Source organism: Ananas comosus, linkage group 19 (genome assembly GCF_001540865.1).
Source record: "Ananas comosus cultivar F153 linkage group 19, ASM154086v1, whole genome shotgun sequence".
Taxonomy (NCBI): domain Eukaryota; kingdom Viridiplantae; phylum Streptophyta; class Magnoliopsida; order Poales; family Bromeliaceae; genus Ananas; species Ananas comosus.
Window position 1 is genome coordinate 9,273,924 of NC_033639.1, and position 20,413 is coordinate 9,294,336.

General features: G+C 33.3%; 1 protein-coding gene across 2 annotated transcripts; it reads right to left on the bottom strand.

The window, feature by feature from the left end:
- Positions 2,056–8,091, bottom strand: LOC109724622 (CAP-Gly domain-containing linker protein 1-like). Of its 2 annotated transcripts, XM_020253503.1 has the most exons (17): positions 7,852–8,091; positions 7,652–7,750; positions 7,481–7,579; positions 6,966–7,093; positions 6,812–6,883; positions 6,631–6,744; positions 6,350–6,418; positions 6,220–6,276; positions 5,333–5,386; positions 5,194–5,256; positions 4,996–5,058; positions 4,672–4,836; positions 4,398–4,553; positions 3,844–3,924; positions 3,669–3,730; positions 3,479–3,575; positions 2,056–2,570 (listed from the first exon to the last, which is right to left on the bottom strand). In XM_020253503.1, the coding sequence occupies exons 1-17, from the start codon at positions 8,009–8,011 to the stop codon at positions 2,562–2,564; spliced, it is 1,548 nt and encodes a 515-aa protein (XP_020109092.1). In that variant the 5' UTR covers positions 8,012–8,091; the 3' UTR covers positions 2,056–2,561. The 2 variants fall into 2 exon arrangements, 1 of the variants encoding a protein (XP_020109092.1); XR_002219983.1 differs by lacking the exon at positions 3,669–3,730.

The following is a 20,413-nucleotide window of genomic DNA, read 5'->3' on the forward strand; positions in this document are numbered from 1 at the left end:
AAACTAAATTTTTGTAATCAACGGACTTTACATAAACCAATAATTGTTTTAAATAATAAATTGAAAAAAATTTAGAAAATGAAAATTTTTCACAAATTAAGATAATTATTCCATTAAATTTAATACCTTTGACTAATTTTCAGTTGAAACTAGCAAAAATTCATTTAATAGTTAATTATTATTAGCTAATTAACCTATTAATTGAATTTCTTTATTAATTGATTATAATATTTGAAATCTAAATGGATAAAGAAAATTTAAAAAAATATGGACCACATACATTTATATGCCCCTCAACAGTTGAGGGTATTTTTGAAACAACGTAAATATTTGTAGGGGCAATTTTGATATTTCAAATTATGTAAGGCATCTACGATAATTTTGAACTTTTCAGGAGTACGAATAAAATTGCCCCATTTTTATAAGTATTCCAGCATAATACTAATATCTAGCTTAATGATAAATTATTTTGATCGAATCGTGCTATATACACCGATTCAGTGAGCCGAATAGGCTCGATGAATAGCAGACATATAGTATGAGAGAGAGCACAGTTTGTTGCATGAGCCTCCCCTCATCTAACAAGGAGCACCAATTTAGCATGCTCAAATGGGAAAAAATATATATTTTTTGATCCAACTATCTATTTTTTAAAAAAAAATTAACTTTATTATCTAAACATTTTAATTCATATGACTTGAGTTATTTAATAGCTTTTCACTTCAAAGATTGAATATATAGTTTATCTTAATAGATTTGTTTAGATTATCCAATGTTTATGTCATTTGTTTTTAATAGCTTCGATAAAAAAAAATTTACATATTTTACATTACTATATTTTTATAAAAACAGTAATGTATCCGAATCTATACAAGATAATCATCAAATATTTTAAATCAAGTATCTTTAAATTTTAGATTCCCCATGTTAAAAACTAGTACGAGTCAGACCAGAATATGTCATAATTCAGGCAAATTTCCTTCTTTTTCACTTTTGTTTTTTTATATATAATTCAACTTTTAATTGTTACCATTTTGATTATTTTTATCAAATTAATCAAAAAAGTTTATTAAATCTACTAATAACTTTTAAATTTAATGTTTAATTACTTCTGTTAACAAACGATCAACAACTGATAAAATTATTAATTTAAGGAATTTCTAGTTTACTCTTGGTTTATTTTAAATTAAAAAGAAAATTAGAAATTGAAGTTAAGGACCTGTATGAAATTGTACACAGTTGGGGGGGTTTCTGGTAACAAAACACAATGAGTAAACTCCTTCTCTTAATTGGTGATTCAGATCATGTGCAAGCCTTAATACAGGGGCAAAGATTGTGTGGACATAGTATCCACATTAACAATTTTGGAGATGCACTGGATAGGCGCCACGTGGCTCACAGAACACTCATCTCACCGTCCCTTTTTCTTTCTTAAAATAATATGATTTTTTTTTAGAGAAAAAAAAGTAGAGGAAGAAAAAGGGGAATAAACGCCTGCGAGCCACGTGACACCCATCGAGAACGTCTCCAAAGATATTAATTTGGACACTATGGCAGCATTTGGTTAGGGGATAGGAATAGAAATATACCCTTATCCCCCTTTTATTCCAAAATGCTAATTTTTTATCCGAGAATAGCAATTCTTAGTTATCCCCACCAACACTTTCATTTTCTATATAAAATTATTTAAAATTATTCTTATTCCCGAAAACAACCCAATTTTAATCTAAACATTATTTTTCTTATTCTCATACTTATATCTATTTAATACTTATATCTATTTATGTAATAGCTAATTCTTGCTTATATCCGTACCAAACGGTACCTATGTTCATAAAATTTTGCCCTTAATACAGCAAACAGAGATAATGTGAAGAGCCGGTGGAAGAATATGTCTGCTTCGAATCATTTACCGCCACGTGTAATCGATCAGATGCGTTTCAACACTACGCTCGCCAACAATGGAAACACATCCAACCGTAAATTTTTCCCTTTTAGCGCCACTAAACTCTTTAAACCCGTAAACCGTACATCCATTAAAAAATTAGCAAAAAATTAGAAAAAGAAAATCTCAATAAACGTGATTCGTGATCCGCCATATCTGGATCAGCAAACAGCCGTAGCAAAGGGGTATTTTTTTCTTATACAAAAACAACCGTAATTGAAAAAACGCATAAATACTTCAACATTTTTAGACCTTCTAAATAGTCAAAATAGATACTCTCTACTTATCACATTACCAAACTAAGATACAGACACGTAAACCTGCCACCAATTTGAGTAATTTAAGTAAAACTCGCTAAAGAAACATAAAATACATGCAGTTCTAACCCAGCAAATACGCAGATAAACAGCTACTCATCCGTGAAACAGTAATCAACAAAGCCAACGAAGTCGGAAACGTAAAGAGGCACAACAAGTGTGCATCTCTAACTTCAAAGGCGTGTTAGTTTATGGAGGCATCTATTCACTGTACGTGTGTTCTTTATATTCCCTGAAAGGGCTCATTCAAAGCTCCGCAGCCGTGCATTTGTATATATCGTACTGTAGCTTCGAATCGATTACATGCCCTGAAAAAGAAAATTTCTGTCATTGTTTATCTAAGGAAATAACAAGATAACTCTTAGCATGCTACTGCTTAGTGGATAATAAGATTAACTCTCAAATCACAAAAAACATAATCTTCAACCACGACTGTTCATGTCGAATGAAAGCAACATACGTGGATGGCTATTCAAAACGTTAAATATTGACAGAGGTTAAGATTAGATTAACTTAATGCGAGTTTCTTAATGTAAGCCTGCAAACTAGAAATCTATTCGAGCTGGTTTACTGTGTAAACTGGATTCTGCAGACATTCAAATCAGGACATCATATGGAACAGTCAGAAACTACGGTGAAGAACTTTGTGAAAAACCTGGAAAAAAAAAGAACATCAAGGCGACATAATGTAGAATCAGCTCAGACATAATGTAAAACTGAAATCAGACAACTTGATTCACTAGTGAGGAGAGGGAAATTTCACTTAAAATGCAAGTGTAGGCTTCGTTTGCTATCGCTTATGTTTGTTTGTTTGTTCCAAACTTAAAATTCCTGTTCGGCTGATGGATTCTCTGCTCTTGTTATTGCTGGTTGGTTTACAAACTATTTCTTTAAGAAAAAAAAGCAAGGAAATTTGCTACCAGTGTGTAGATTGCACATAATTCGCCATTTGACAACGCATTCAAATATTCAATTACCCATAATTTTGAGTTTGGAAAAAACAAAAGAATCACCGTAATAGATACTAAACAAGGATTTTAATTTTATTTTCCTTTTTATGTGGCAAGTAAATAGATTTTCAACTCATTTTTATGTACCTTTAGAAGACAACTTGCTGGCCATCAACTTGCTGGCCATCATAAGTTATCGAGAAAAAAACAGAATCATAATTGCCAGTCACAAGGATGTTCAATTACTAATTGTACAGCAATCATACCTCCACATAAACATTCTTCTTATCAACATGCCTGCGCTTGTGCCTACGTGATGGATGGTTCGGACTACTCATTTTTCCAGTTCTCCTTATTCTTTTGCTGCAATATATAAGTATAACCAATTATGATATTTTCATTCTTGGAAAGGGAGGGAAAGATTAAATAAGAAAAGCAAAGGAAATGCTGATCAACCGGTAAATAACAGAAAATATTTTGTATAGACATAAAAGAGTCGAGGCAGACAAAGCAATGCCCTGCAATGATGTGATAAAGAAAGCCTTAGATCGAAATAAGACATGATATTCATTGTGAAATCTAAGAATAGAAAAGCAAAAAAAATAAAAAATAAATAAATCATAACTTATACCATGCACCACCCCAGCATTTTAGTTGCAAGAGGTTTTGTCAATTCATGCTTCTTCAGGTTCTCCTGGACAGCGTTGTGAACCTATAAATTGAAAAATAAACATTTCAGATGTTTAGTTTGTGAACATGCAGAGATAGTCTACAGAAAGGTATTAACTTCGCCAGTAACCCCGACCTTTTCCAACTGAAATTGGTCAATTTGGACAAAACGAAGCCAACAACTTCCGACTTGACTAGTTCTGCCCAAATTTTATAGATAGATTGAAACCCCTCTTTTCTAGGAAAAGAATATATGCCCTGTAATTTATGCTTTCTGAGCTTGTTTTGTGCCATTTGGGCCAAAAGTACGAATTTTCAAATAGAAGACTCCAGATGCTTACATATTGAACTTTTTTTGCGGGAAAAAACATAAAAATATTACATCTCAGACATTCAGGAAAAAAATACACGTGTATAACAGATATGTTATATTTTTCCAGCTTTGCTCAGTACTTGAGATCTGGCATCACAAATTTGAAGATGAAAGATCAAGAGAGATATATAAAAATTGGATACCTGGTGACGATATGAACTTGCTGTTTCTAAGAACTTCTGGAAAGACAAAACTACATGCTTCTTGTAGGGCTCAAAGGCGAGGTGGACTTGTGCAACATGAGGGCCAGTGATTGTAGAAATTTTGTTGATGTGAGGCTCGGATAATTTCTTAGCTTCCTACAAAGGAAAGTTCAAAGAAGTAAATAAACAATTAACCGGTGGAAAACTAAAAGCGGTAGAGAGATGCAGCTAAGTAATTGCATAATAAAGCAAACCTTTATTACCGCTAAGATACCTGCACAAATGGATCTATTTTTTCTTTTAAGTTGATAATATGTTGGTTAATGGTACTTCTGCAGGCTCCGTATGCCTCAACTGTTTTACCAGATGTCATTCGAACATAGTGCTCAGCAAAATTTGCTATGGTCATGCAGTGATCTCTGATTGTAGGGATCCATACCTTCAAAATAGGCCAAGACAAGGTACAAAACCATGAGATCCATGCATTACAAAAGAATGTCCAGAATTGAGAAGGAAGAATAACAACTATATATTGCACATTATGGTCAAAACATACTGCACTAACATGGACATGGAGTAATTAAGAGGAAAAGCTCACAGTTTTAGCTGCATTAAGGTGTGGTTCCATCCATTTCCTTGACTGGGCTGCTTTCTCAGCAACCTGACATAGGTTTGAGATCCAAATTTCCACTAAATAAAGATATCAAGATATGATGTTTCAAGCATCTATTCAAATTACAACCTTTTCATCCTATATGATGCTAAATTATGTTATCTAAATCTGCAAAAGATGCACCTTTTGCAGGCAAAAATCAATAGCAGGTCTTCCATGTCTATCCCATCTAGTTGATGCAAGATCCTGCAAGAGGAATTTATAAATAGATGAGAGCAAGCACATGTTTAAGTTTTTTTTATGAAAAGAGTTTCAAATGTACCTGAAAATACACTACATGCATCACCAGCCAATGTGGTAACCACACCCTATAAAACTGAAAAAGAACAATGGAAATCTTCCTAACTAAGCAAGCTAAACATAAGTTAATAAAAAAATTTTAAACCAAATAAAACAACAAAAGAATAATGATAAAGAAACAAACATGTTGAAAGCACATAATAGCATTCAAGACAGGTGATTATATAAGCCATCTATCCCCAGCCTTAGTGGGCAATGAGGGTTCCAAATCAAAGATTTCCACTCGTACCCTTATTAAGGTTACAAACACCAGAAAACAACCAGATATGAAAACCAGAAAAGTTCAAACGATAAGCAAGATAATAGAAGAAGAGAAGGAAAGAGAAATACTGAAGGAAAGATGCATCACAGATGGATATACGCCTTCTAGAAGAAGAGGAAAATAAAATTTCTAAGGACATCAACCAAAAGTAAACTCACTGTTATTGGCATGTCTGTGGTATTCCATTGCTCCTATTTTCTTTTCTTACTAGTCATTTTTTTTTAGAGAGAGAAAGATAGCATGCTATCTGCTTTGTTTATTTTTTTTTAGAAATAAACTTAGCTGAAAATGTGAAACAACTAGGCTTTGTTTTCTTATTGGTCTTGAGATCCAATTTCCATGGTGCAAATAAATTTACTTCTTTCGGTGCAGAAGAAGAACTTCAGGAAAACAATACATCACCAATGACTTTCCTACATCATATCTGTTCCCAAATAAATAGAAAGAACCAAGCACAAGGATCATGCAGTGAATTGGCAGTTCTACTCACAGCCATTGATCAGGGCTGAAAACTAAATGCAATTATTTTTCCACTGAATGCAACTAAACCTAAATCAAAATAGCCAGATATAACGCTCATATTTTACCTCCGTCAACTCCTTTGCTTTTGTTCTAGCTTCTCGTTGTGCTCCCATTAAATCCTTCTGCAAAAGAGTAAGAGTGGCACTAAATTGCACGTAAGGAAAAAGGGGAGATCCTTTTTACCAACCCACAGACCTCTGCTACTTGGAGAGAATGTTCAATATCATGAATTTTTGCCCTTTGTTCACCATTTGTCTTTTCAACCTAGAAAAAGAAGCAAATCACGAGTAAAGAAGATATTACCATAAGCAATACTATAACACAAAAAAAGGGAATTATTTCTAGACAAGCATCTCTCCTAACAATTTATAGATGGGAGATAAAGTAGACAAGCCAAAAATTCTACAAACAACAATTCACAATTCATATATGTACTAAACATCAGGGAGGGAAAAAAAACTTATATATGTACTTACTTTTTCTAATTTTCTGATCAATTTATTTACTTCCTTCTCTGCTTCACTACCCCGAACCTCAAAAGCTTCTCTTCTCTTTCTTTTAATCTCTAATTCGCTTTGAAGCTTCGCAATCTAGTAACAAATTAACGATCACAACCACAATCATTCATTACAAAACAAATTGCACTTTCTCCCGTACCCGGTTCTGAAGTTCTTCATTGTGTGCGTGCACCTTTCGCACCGCTTCCTCGTCTTCCATAACTCCTTTCTCCTACCAAATAATACCAAAGTTCATAGATCAAATACATTGCTTAATCTCAGATGAATCGAAAGAATAGGCACAGCATTTTCACCTGAAGCAACGCTATCTCACTGATTAACGAACCAATGTAAGCTGATTTCTCCTTAATTGCATCTTCCAAATGCCTGATTTGATCATTCTTTCTCTTGAGCTCATTTATTCTTTCCAAAGCAGTGGATTCTACATATAGGAATAGTAGAACTCATTGTTGTAACCCAAGTAACAAATGTTCGCATTTTTTTAATACCTAAATGTTGCTAAAATCCAAATTAAAGATATAAAACATCAATCAAGAGAGATTAAGCTCGCACATCAAGTATGGAACCACAAATTAACTAATAAATCACAGTTGCTTATGAAGCATATACAAACAACTCCAATCACATCAATTTTACAGAAGCAGTGAACTCTTACATGAATAAATAGTAGAATTTATTATTATAATCCAAATTAACAAATTTGTACCTAAAAAGTTGCTAAAATTCGGATTAAAGGGATGAAACACGAAGAAGTTGAGATTAAGATCTCGTACTTAAAAATAAAACAAGGCGAGAAATTTGGACTCACCTAGGGATTCGATCTTCGATTTAAGCTTCTCGATTTCCTGTTTTGGCTTCAAATCGAAGGCCTCTGAGTCGATCGCGTCGCCTATCTCGTATTTAATACCTAAAAAGTTGGTAAAATCGAGATTGAGATACCGTATTTAAAAATAAAACAATGCGAGAAAATTGAGCTCACCTAGAGTTTCAATCTTCGATTTAAGCTTCTCGATTTCCTGCTCTGGCTTCAAATCCAAGGCTTCTGAATCGATCGCGTCCCCTATCTCGTATTTAATACCTAAAAGGTTGCTAAAATTCGAATTAAAGAGATGAAACACGAAAAAGTTGAAATTAACACGTCGTATTTAAAAATAAACAAGGCGAGAAATTTGAGCTCACCTAGGGTTTCGATCTTCGATTTGAGCTTCTCTATTTCCTGATTTGGCTTCAAATCCAAGGCCTCTGTATCAATCACGTCGCCTATCACCGCATCGCATCGGTCGCAACAGAGCAATACGAAGAGTAGAATCAGAACCACAAGAAGCTTCGAATCCGCCATTTTCGAAGGGGAACCTCTTCTACTTTTCGCTTTTCGAGAGGAGAGGGAGAGGAGAGGAGAACGCGGGAGAATGAGGGGGAAGAGTTTTATTTATTTATTTATATATATATATATATATATATATATATATATATATATATGTTTTTTTAAAAAGAAAAAGTGTAAATTGTGTCGACACGTTTCGGAGCGGAAGGAACGTTCGCGTGACACGTGTGTTACCACACGAGGATGTGCTGAGGTTTTGTCGTGGCCAAGATCTGACCGTTGATTCACTGTGAGTGAAGGGTTGAGAATAATCCCCCGGCCCGGGTAGATCAGCGGTGGACCGTGATGATCCAACGCGAGCAAGCGCCGCACGCATCTTCGTAGTAATTTAGTTTAAATTTAGGGAAAACTTCAAATATCACCCGGTGGTTTCATATTTTTTTACTTTAGTACTCAATAGTTTAAAGTGTATCAATTTAGTACTCTGTGGTTTTGCACTTTCTCACTTTAATATACCCTGCGATTTAAAGTGCATCAATTTAGTACCTTGTTGTTTCATTTTTCTCTTTTCGTCGATTTTTCTGTTAATATTTTCATTAAATTATGCACAAAAAACTTCAGATATCCTACCTAGGTTTATCGAATATTTACTTTAGTACTCTTTAGTTTTAACTTTATCATTAATTTTTTTTCCCTCCGTTAATATTTCGTTAAATTATATACAAAAAACTTCAGATACCCTACATAAATTTATCAATATTCACTTTAGTACCCTTTAATTTTAACTTTGTTCACTAATTTAACAAAAAAATTAGTGAAATGAATAATAAAAAGAAAAAAATAAACCACAGAGTACTAACTTGATACACTTTAAACCACATGATACTAAAGTGAGAAAGTGTGAAACCATAGGGATTAACTTGATATACTTTAAATCAAAGAGTACTAAAGTGAAAAAGTATGAAACTACTGGGAAGGTATTTGAAATTTACCCTTAAATTTATTATATTTAAGAGAGAAAAAAATAAAAAAGTGAAAAGGAAGGAAAAGGGAAAATCGTGCCGAGCCAGTGAGCCACTGGGCTGGTTAGGTTGTTTGATACACCTGCTCAACGCGTAAGCTGGATTTGAATTCAAAATTTTATTTTTTTTATATTAAATAAATATATTTTAAGAGTTAAATTTAATATTGTCAGATCAATTATATTATATTTAGTCATAATTTAGTTTTTTTTAATTAGGACGATATTATTATTAGTTCTCATACTGATCATTCTTAGAGCAAGTGACAAAGCACTTGGTGGTTGGTATCCGAGATCAAAGTTCGATTTCTAGTTGATTCACATTATCAACTAAGTCTATTTTTAAATAAAATAAACGAAGTGGGTAGCATGCTCTTTATCTCTCAAAAAAAAAAAAATTTTTATATAGATATGTGTGCGTATATGACTCATACCTTTGAATTTATACTGGTATGTATAAAAACTTTGAGAATATTTTATAAAAAGTAATATTTAAATAATGCAATTAGGAAAAAAAAAAGGGTATAACATAATAATTTTTTTAATCTTACTTGTTGTATTAGAAGCAGAAAATTTATTGAAATTTTTATCTTTGAAATGTAAAACATTATTCCTGTTTTTAATTGTAGCGCAAGTTTATGTTTTTTTTTAAAAAAATTAAACCAAGAAGAATCAAGTATGCAACAATTCGGACGAAGAAATATTATCAATTGCACTTTAAAATATACTTGGTCATTGTGTATAATATACGAGTACGATTATTATACATGGTACTCAGTTTAAGCTTAATTTAGTTGCTCCAAAAGATAGCTTTGGTTTATCGTAAAAAAAAAGAAAAGAAATATAAGTCTTTTTTCTAAATAACAAGTCTAAAAATCGAAAACACTGTATATTTTCATTTATTTGGAACCTTTTTTGAGAAACTAAAATAACATTTTTTTGATTAAAAAACTAATTTTCAGAATATTTTTAAAAAAACCAAAGGACAAAAATTTGGTGGAGATAGTTCTCAAATATAATATTTTGGGGATTGTCCAGATTGGTGCTACGTGGCAAGTCGAATTAATATCAACCACCCAACAAAAATAAAATTTTTAAATATTTTTTGGACAGTTGAGATGGATACAGATTGCCACGTGGCGCCAATCCGAACAATCTCCAAGCTATTATATCTAGAAAAATTTTTGTCCAAAATGAAACGCCCCGCACTCCCTAATTATTGCCAGAATTGAGCTCCTATATTTTTAAAAGTATCAAGTTATTGGTGCTTGTAAATTTTTGATCATTGGATTAAGAGATGTGTGGTTAGGATAATATGGGACCCTTAGAGTTTAGTAGGTGGTTGGTTAAATAGTATGATTTAATGGATAAAAAAGATCAAAAAAATAAATTTAATGGTAAAAAATTTATAAACACCGAGTGCTTGATGTTTTTACAAGTATCACAGCCGGATGCCAAATACGGCATTAATTTATTGATAGTGACAAAATGACCATTCCACCCTCAAGCGGGTGTTCGCTTCCTGCAGCAAATGGCGCGAAATTAAAACGCTTTTTAAAAGATCGAAACGCCCCCATTTTAAATTTTGAAAGAGAAAACCCCTCATCATCCCCGGAAACTATTCATCTCCCGCACTCTATCTCCCTCTCTCTCTCGATCTCGATCTCGATCTCGATCTCCATCATCGTTGCCTCTTCGGATTCACGACGAAGAAGGCGAAGGAGAGGAGGCGCTAGTGTTTCGCTTCGATCGTCCTCACCCCGAAGGTTTCCAAATCTCTCCACCGCACCTCTCAAATCCATCACCATCTCCTCTTTTTCTACGTTTGAATACCTCTATGAATGGATTACTATTAGATTATAGATCATGAGATCATTCAAAGCATGGCCTCACGGATTATTTATGCAATCGTAAGTTATAGATCTCACTAATGGAGCTATTTGATGATCGGATACTGGTAGATTAAAATGTATGAAGATCCCTTCAACTTTAGATTGCTTTGATTTAAGTTACTCCAATCAAATGAATTAGGAATTTTGTGAAAATTAATGGTGATTAATGGTTTTACCTGCTTTTTAGCTGATGTATATGCTGATTCCATTAACGGTTAAACACTTGACAGCAACAGAGGTGTTTAAGTTAAATGAGTCACCAATTCAAATGGCGCAATAGGAATCCAAAGTTTTTCTACTTTTATAAAAGTGATAGAGTTCAAATTGATCTTAATGTTCGTAGGTTACTGGATTAATATCTAGCTACTTTCTTTAGGAATAGGGAGGCATTATTTAGGCAAAGTTGAGACATCCCTGTAGTTTATGAATGAAATTATATATATGTATGCTTTTAGGTATCTATAGATGAACGTAAAATTGAGAAAGTGCTATACCTTGCATCAAGACTCATTGCTGCTATTGACAGCAACCAGCAGCTATTTTATCTCCCAAGTTTGAGCAGAGTTTTCACCAACTAACAGCCTGGGACTTGCATGAGCCTTGCATGAGAAGAGGAGAGTCAAATTTAGCTAAGGACAACCTGCCGGCAGATTGAAAATCTTGTTAGAGATTATGCCGGCAAGTCATCCTTGGCTGAATTCCATTCTCTGCTCCTTCACGTAAGGCGGCCATAACAAAAATCTCATTCTCGTGTTATTGACTGAATGATCGGAGAAATCTTAAACTCTCCTTTATTATCTCTTGCCTTCAATTCATGAATAATAATGTCCCTATATATATATGATTATAATGTTAATGAGTTGCTTGCCATGTTCTCTTTCAAAGACACCAGCATCATGAAAAGCAACAGAAATCTCTGGATTCTTATTCATCATGCTTGACAAAATTTCGAAAAGGGATGTGCTATTTACTGATTCCCAATCTGCAACTCTGACCATACCGCCCGCAATATTTCTTCGTATGGAAAGATCTTTCATTCTGAAATGTAGATCTATGGGCGATGTTCTTTTAAAGGGGGGGGCGATAACACCAAAGGGAGGGCTGGGTTGAAATTATTTGAAGAATAAGTAGCATAAAGTTTTATTGTATGGTTGCACAAAGAGAATCGTAGAGTGGAGAATGAGATGCAGGAGGGTCCGTTCTTAGCACATTATGTGGTAAATAGAACCTACAAAAGATTTTTGTATTTGTTAAAGGCACTTATTCTGTGAAAAATGTGGTTGATATGCCTTTAGCTTCTCGTTCATTTGATTGAATTGGGTCAATCTTTCTCATGCTATTTTGTTGGCCATCGTGAGTTGTCTTCAATGCTACATGTTTGTTCAGGCGTTTTCCTAGTTTCTTTCCATTTCCTCTTAATTAATAAATAGCGTACTGATCTAATCCCTTTTAGTGTCGTAAGGGATTATGCTGGATTTGGATTGATAAACATCCCATTGGTGAATTCATTTCAAATTGTTTTATGATTTGGTCTGTTTGGACTTTGGTCTTTCTTCTGCTTTTGATAGACACTAATAGACAGTGAAATAGCTTCTTTAAATGGCGCACTGATTCTAGGCAACTGCATGCAGATTACAGCAATACAAAATACTTATTCTTTGCTAATTCATGTTGATTTTTATGTTCATAGGCTACCGAACTAGTGATTTAGCATATGGATATTTGCTCATGGCATTTCGAGACACTTTTAGAGTCTCAGAGGATTGAACAACTAATTGAACTTGAATCTAATTATCCAAAATCACAAATCATGGGATTGTCTGGGAAATGCGAATTATATTGCTCGGTACTAAATTTATTAACTGTTTTGCTATTGTAATTTGTAAGGAATAAAATTAGATAAGCAAAAAGCAAAGCGAACAAACTAAAGTATAGTGGAGAATATGGTGTAACTAAAATAAATACATAGCTTTTCTCAGTAGAAGGGCCTTTAAAGGAGTGAAGCACATTCACATTGCGTGTAGTGAACTATTGAATCGGAGAAGTTTGTACAGAAGTGCAGACAGACTTTTTTCTCCCTCCCCTTTTCAAGATAGGTAATATACTGACTGAAGGATACTCAGCAGCAACATTGTGTGTAAAGAATTTACAGTACAGTTTGGAATGCATATTCTTCTGAAATTCCAATGTGGTGAATACTTAGACTATTGGAGTCAATATGGTCATTTGCAAGGCTAAACTTATTATCTGTTATTGGATGCTAAGCTAACCAGCATTCATCTTATTCATAGTTACAGAAAATCTCCAAGATTTGTACCGCACAAGCTAAATTCCACTCTGTGGTAATGACCAATTGGTGATTCCAGGATTTCTGTAAATTTACCATGTTTTCCTTTCTTTTGTTTTCTTTTTGATAAAGTTACATAGGCTAAGGCGTGTAACTTAACTGAATTAAATGGATTTCGCATGTGAAGTTATTAAATAATTACTTGTATTCTAATATGAATTTTGAGCAACAGTAGGCCAAACCAAGTATAACATTAACATATTGGAATGTCGAAAAAATAGCTCACTGGAATCATACAAACAAAAATTGAACACACATTTTCCCCTTGCAGACTAAATCTTGATGTCTTAATTAGTTTACTTCATTACATAATTAAACTATTTAGAGTGAGGATTAAAATGATGAAATGCTTTATTATTGCAGAATGTTGACATGTTGAGTGGAGGAACATTGCTTTTTTTGGGATCACATTACCTAATTGATTTTTTGGCAAAATTTGTTAGCATAGAAACATAAAATGTTCAATGGCTCAAGTTCAGACAAAATGTCAAAAATTCGTTTGAGGATTCCTAGAATTGTCTGAAGTAGGGTATTTAAGTGCCTTAATGCTAGGTAAAGACAGCAATACATGCAGGACAAAGAAATGGAATATCAAATGCAGAAAAGTTGGTTTATTAAATGCTCATTTATGCTGTTTGAATACCTCAAAAATTTAACGCATAAAAAAAAAGTCCTAAAGCATGTGCTGTAAATTCTTCTTTTTTTTTATTACGAATAAACAATATAAATTACTAACTCTTAGTGCAGGGAATATTGACTTTAAACTACACTTTCTGTCTATTTCATAATTTGGATATTCTGTTGTCAATTCAATAGTGAAAACTTCGAAAGTTGCACGTCTCTAATCTTATGTATTTAATCAGAAATTCCTAGCATGATCTGATTTTATGGACTGGATCAAATAAAATAAATTTTCTTATATGTATCTGTAGATTTTATTTCCAAGGAGGTAAACTACAAATGTGATGTATTTTGGGGAGTTATCTGCATTTATTAGCTATAAGATGACAAGCATACGTGACTCTGCATTATAATATGTCATCTACAGATAATTTTTGTGGATGGGAAGTGTAATTATATTTATGTCAAATATCACCTTGTAATTTTGATTTGATTAGTGCCCTTAATCCAAAACTGAGGATTATAAATTTCGAATTATTTCATGACCTCATACAGAAAGTTGTTAATTTAAAAATTCAGCATACTTTCCATCATGTTTAAAAATTCTATGATAAGATCTTCATTTCAGTGTTGCAGAGTGACCAGAAATAAGTAAAACTTAAAACATTGCCTGTTCTGATTAGAATTTGGTGGCTTTTCGTGTTCTATATGAAGATGAAGGAAGGTCAAAAACTAAAACTGCCATCTCAACGAAATATGGGATGATGTTAGGTGTTTCTCTTGCAAACTAGAATCTTGTCTATCTTTTTGAAGATGAAGAAAGGTCGAAATCTAAAATTGCCATCTCAAAGAAATATGGGATGATGTTAGGTGTTTCTCTTGCAAACTAGAATCTTGACTATTTTTATGATTAACGGTGTAAGTGGTACTAATAGAAGAACACTGTTCTAAGAAAAGAAAGAGTATGAACCTTAGGTTTCCAATGATGCTCCTACTGTATCATGAGGTATCTATCTTTTTGTTGTAATCATGATCTTCAGTATCTTACATTATATGATATAGATGTAATGTCTGCATTTGATGTTTGCATGCATGCATGCGCTGGACAACTCAATGCACAACCTAGGCAAAAGAAGCTATAACTTCCCCGAGATTGAGAGAGACGTCCCTTATTTTGCAAATGATATGCCTAGTAGCATGCCTGCCATGGGATGGTGGGAAATTTCCTGTGAGAGTATCATGCTATTAGGAATTAAAAATACCTTTTGTTCTCATACTTATTACAGTGCCTCCATTGGAAAATTCTATTTACTTGCACAAACACCATCACCCACTTGAAAATCAACAATCACATGAACATGCCTTGCTCTGTCTCTTTCTCTGTACCTCATAATAGTGCAGTACCTCTTACTAGTTGGCAGATATCCTAGATCTGCGTTCATATTGTATGGTTTTTGGAATTTTTTTTCTTTAAATGATATTTCCAGTATGTAATATCATCCTTTACCCTGCAGGTAAAATCAGATGCCAACATTGATCTTTTGCTGAAAGATCGACAATTGCGGTCAGGCCGGACAGACCAAGAAAAACAGTATGTAGTGTTACTGCCATCTGTCTTGCTACATCTGTCCAATGCTCATGTAGGCCCAGTTGAGGTCATTGCTTTAAAGACATAGATAAAACTGTTGAATTAGACTCCCAAATAGACTTCAATAATGTGTCAAAATCATAAGTTACTAATGAAAATTACGATCAGTAATTTTTGCTTCCTCATAACTGGAATGCTAGGTTTCCTATATGTTGGCGTGTTTTCTTGCATATATGAAAGTATATACAATAAAATTATGAGAATGTAGACGAGAAAGTGGAAAGAGAATAAACCAATCAAGAGTTTATTTTCTTCTTTTTCTCTTTGATATATCTGCACAATTGATGAGAAAATCATTTATCTTCTCTTCTCCCCCCTATTTTCTCTTGTCTACTCTGCATTCTCTCCAATGCAAACAAACACAAAAGAGATGCACAGTAATTACCTTTTGGTACGTACCAATATCATGCAACTAATGTAATACTAATACTTTGGCAGCAGGAGCAGAAACGGTCCAAGTCATGCAAAAGCCTTACGTGAGGAGAAGAGAGTGATACGTAGCCAAGGACAAACTCGCCGTCAAATGCAATGGAGTTATACAATACATATGTCTATACATACGTACGTACGCATGTCTGTGCGTATGTCGGTATGCATTTGTTCCTCTTAGGCCAATGCCGGCAAGTCATCCTTGGCTGCATTCCACTCTCTGACCGTTCACGCACGGCCGTCGATGAACAACTTCGGCGAGGTAAGACCATCATCTCTTCAATCTTCTGCTGCTTCATTCATTCATCGATGTTGGTATATCTCTCACTCTCTCTATATATAGGTAGGAGTAGACTATAGTAGTGGTTTTGCTTGTCTATGTGACTGTTTAATTTTGGTTGGCCATGGATGGTAGAAGGAATAATAAGATCTCTTTTATTATTCTATGTAGGAATTCCACAAGATAGGATTAAAAAATGGGATATGTGGTGCCAATTCAAACTTTTCCTATTTGGGTTGGAGATGATGAGGGCAAAAAAAAAAAACAAAATAATTGGGCCCCTATTTCCTTTTTCTATAGTGGAGGTGTAGAGAATGGAGATGTCCACCTCTTAGAGGAAGTTGCCATATTTTGAAATTTTTGCTAGTTTTGTTGTGGGAAGAGAATTTACATTTAAAGGAGAAATGTGGTAGTAGACTAGTAGAGGTTGCTTTTGTGGCTTATGATTTAAATTAAGCAATTTAAAATGAGAATCTGCAATTAGAATAGTAGGCCTTTGCCTTTTATAGCTATTCATTTTGGTTTCCTTTTTTACTTGACCAAAGTGGCAGTTGTTTTTTCCTTTCATACCTTGTGGATTCAAACTTACTTAGGTAGCGTTTTGTGGACCAATAACTTTCTCTTTTTTTATGGATCCGAGCTATCATTAGGTCATTTAGACAAATTTTTATTATTCTTCACTTATTTTATGCTGATTTTGGTTTAATTTGCAAGTCTCCATGCTGCATTAAGAAATCCACCAAAAAAAAAAAAGCATTGATCATCCCTATAATTTCCAAAGTTTTTTGGGTTCTATGGTAGTTCCAGACTCTTTTTCGATCTTTCAAAACATAAAAAATAAAAATACAAATACAAATCTGTACAATTGCTATTATATATGCCACGTGTTTTGAGAAAATGCTGCTACATAACAGCATTGAATATCTGCTCTTTTTTACTTATTATTTTATCGAACGAATATAACCCTGATTATTCAGGTCGTCACAACTTTTACTAAATTGGCATTTCGTAAACTTGCTTTTTCCACAAGCATTTTTCTTGTTGTTTTTTATTTTATTTATGAGTGAGCGGTCATTAACCGGTCGTAACCAAGAAATTTGGGCCCTATGGGCTTGGTTAGTGTGAAGGGCATCAAATTATTCTAGTGGACTTTTTTTCTTAAAAAATTCTAGTGGAATTTGACAAAAGGCCATCTAGGTGAGTAAATTTAAATTATTTCCTTGCAAAGGACATTTCGTACTTTTTTGGTTGGTACTTATAAAGATGGGATAATTTTATACAGCTCCCTGTAAACATATCGAATAACAGATATATTTCTATAAAAATTAAGTTTTATATTTATCCCTAAAAAATTTCTATTAGTTTGTTAAGTGTCCGTTAGAAAAATATAGTTAAACACATGTAAAATACTTAAATCTCGATTAGTGAGTGAAGTACTTTGACCTTTCTATCCTTTTGATATTATACCTTATTCTCTCAATCAAAATTCTACTAATAGGACCTCATTTTCTTCTTCCTCTTCCTTATTTTCTCTTCCCTTCGTGTTAGTTTCGAATTTGTAACTAGGGTTTCTTCATCCTCATTCATCCATAATGCTTGTTGTTTCTCCCCATGTCGAGCGTCGGATAATTAGTATTAGATAGGTAAAGATGATAAGGAGCGAGAGAGAGGTAGAAAAAAGATTACAACAATAGTGTATTAGGTTAATTTTTATAGAGAAAGAAGATGATTATTGAAATTTTTTTAAAAGGACATTTCTGCATTATTCTAGTTCTTGGAGGAACATATTTATGATGGCAAATTAACATTTCATTTATTTTTTGTTAAAAAATAATCAGTAAATTAACGGTAACAAACTAAAAGAAAAAATATGAATATTATTGAATTTTGAAAGAATAGATTTGAAAACTTAAACTTTATGAAAATATATTTGTTATTCAATATATTTATAGAGAGCTGTATGGAATTATCCCTATAAAGATAATATATAATAATATTGGTGACTCTATACGCAGCAAATTGGGGTCAGTGGGCTTAGAATTTTACGGGCCCTTTTGTTTTTGGGTGACAGAATTGGATTCCAAACTAAAAGCATTGTGTGCTTCCCCCAGTGTCATTTCGAAACGTGTCCGTTTGACCTCCATTACGTAACGGAATTTCTTGGAAATTTATACTCACATGAAATGAAAGATTCATGCTATTTATCTATCAAGTAAGACGCCTGCTAGTTCAATTTCCCCAGTATCTTATCACTTTGATAAGATTTTTTGTGCTCAACTACGTTTTGTTCCGATAATATTTAGAATCTTTGTTTATCACTAACATAGATTTTTTTTTTTGAGAGAAAGATAGCATATTGTATGTTATCCGTTTCGCTTATTTTTTTTAAAAAAATAAACTTAATTAGAAATATGAATCAACTAGGATTCCAATCTGAAACTTCGAGTATCAATTACTAAATTTTTTACCACTTGCGCTAGAGATGGATTGCGTTTGGCTGGGTCATCCTAAAAATCACACTACTCCTGACCTTTCAAATAACCTACCAGCAGGCTATAAATCCAATTAGCTCGGTTACTGATAGATTGCGTTCCTTTCCATCTATTCATCTATTCCAGACCAAATTCACATCATCGCCCAAATCTCCTGACTGGACATTTTCTAAGGTCATCACTATAAGAAATTTGAAAAACACACACTGAGTAAATAAGTGGTCGACAGTTTTCTCTTCAGTCTCACACAGCACACAGATCGTGTTGCTAAGCCATCATCTCTTAAGGAGATTATGTGCAGTAAGAGGCCTCTTTTTGAGGACGAGCCAGCAAAATACTTTCACTTTTAATAATATTCGAAATCTCCAAATCTTGCTAGTACGGACATCTCTCGTGCCGCTGTCGGACAACGCAGGATATAAATTGAACACATTTTATTCCGTTCTTTTGGCGGATCAGAAGGGATTCGAAATTAGTTAATTTTTATCATATTTTTATATTTATTTGTCACTCTATTCAGAACGGATTGATGCGAGAGTGAATATTTGGTAAATTTTTACGGATTGAAATGGATCAAAGATAGAATAGAGTCATTCTTTTCCTGCTCTATCTCCTTAGCAAATTGGGATGGGCTTTTTTTTCCTTTTTTTTTGTCTTTTATTTATCTCTTCGTTCAGGGCAGGTTGGGAATCGCACAGAATATTTAGAATATTAGGGATTGCATTTTCGATTTTCAAATAAAAAAATTCTAGTTTGTAGGTTGAATAGGCGGTTGATTTATTTGCTATTTGGGATGCAAAACAAGTTGGGTTTAACGGACCGTCCCTAGAGCAAGTGGCAAAGAGCTTGGTGGTTGGTACCCGAGGTCTCAAGTTCGAATCCTAGTTGATTCACATTTTCAGCTAAATTTATTTCTAAATGAAATAAACGAAGCGGATAGCGTGTTATCTATCTCTCTAGAAGAAAGCATTATTGTTATCGGCAGACTAGAAATAGTTACAAGAAAGCACTTTTAGCTTTGTCTCTTTTTTCTTTTTCTTTTTTTTTAAAACAACNAAAAAAAAAAAAAAAAAAAAAGAAGCTGGGTTTAAGCTCGGGCTGTATAAAGATGCCACAATTTCCGCAAAGACATTGAGAAGCATTTTGTTTTTGAGAGAATAGGTAGCACGCTACCTGCTTCATTCATTGGAAGGATAAATTAGACTATAAGAGTGAGGCAACCAGGACCTCAAAGGTTTAAAAAAAATAAAAAAAATAAAAAATAAAAAATAAAAAATAAAAAAAAATAAAAAAAAACTACTACCGAATTTCTTCCCAAGAGGCGATTAGAAGAAAGCATTATTGTTATCGGCAGACTAGAAATAGTTACAAGAAAGCACTTTTAGCTTTGTCTCTTTTTTCTTTTTCTTTTTTTTTAAAACAACTCTAAATGAATATTAATTTATAAAGAATTAGAGCACAACAAGCTCCTGCGAGGCTTTAATTTTTTATTTTTTTAAGAAAAGTAGTATATTATCCGTTTCGTTTATTTTTTAAAAATAATAAATTTAGTTAGAAATGTGAAGCAATTAAGTTTCGAATTTAAAATCTCGAGTACTAATCACCAATTCCTTTGTCACTTACGTTAGGGACAGTCGGTTAGCACTAGGTAATAATTATTTTTACAAAATTTGACAAAAGAGAATAC

What these genes read in the sequence shown, in the direction of transcription:
- LOC109724622 (XM_020253503.1), bottom strand. Translation starts at nt 8,011, where the DNA reads ATGGCGGATTCGAAGCTTCTTGTGGTTCTGATTCTACTCTTCGTATTG. An exon ending in TGCATGTAGTGTATTTTCAG is followed by an intron (nt 5,257 to 5,332) that starts GTACATTTGAAA and finishes TTCCTCTTGCAG; the next exon opens with GATCTTGCATCAACTAGATG. An exon ending in AAATGCTGGGGTGGTGCATG is followed by an intron (nt 3,731 to 3,843) that starts GTATAAGTTATG and finishes ACATCATTGCAG; the next exon opens with GGCATTGCTTTGTCTGCCTC.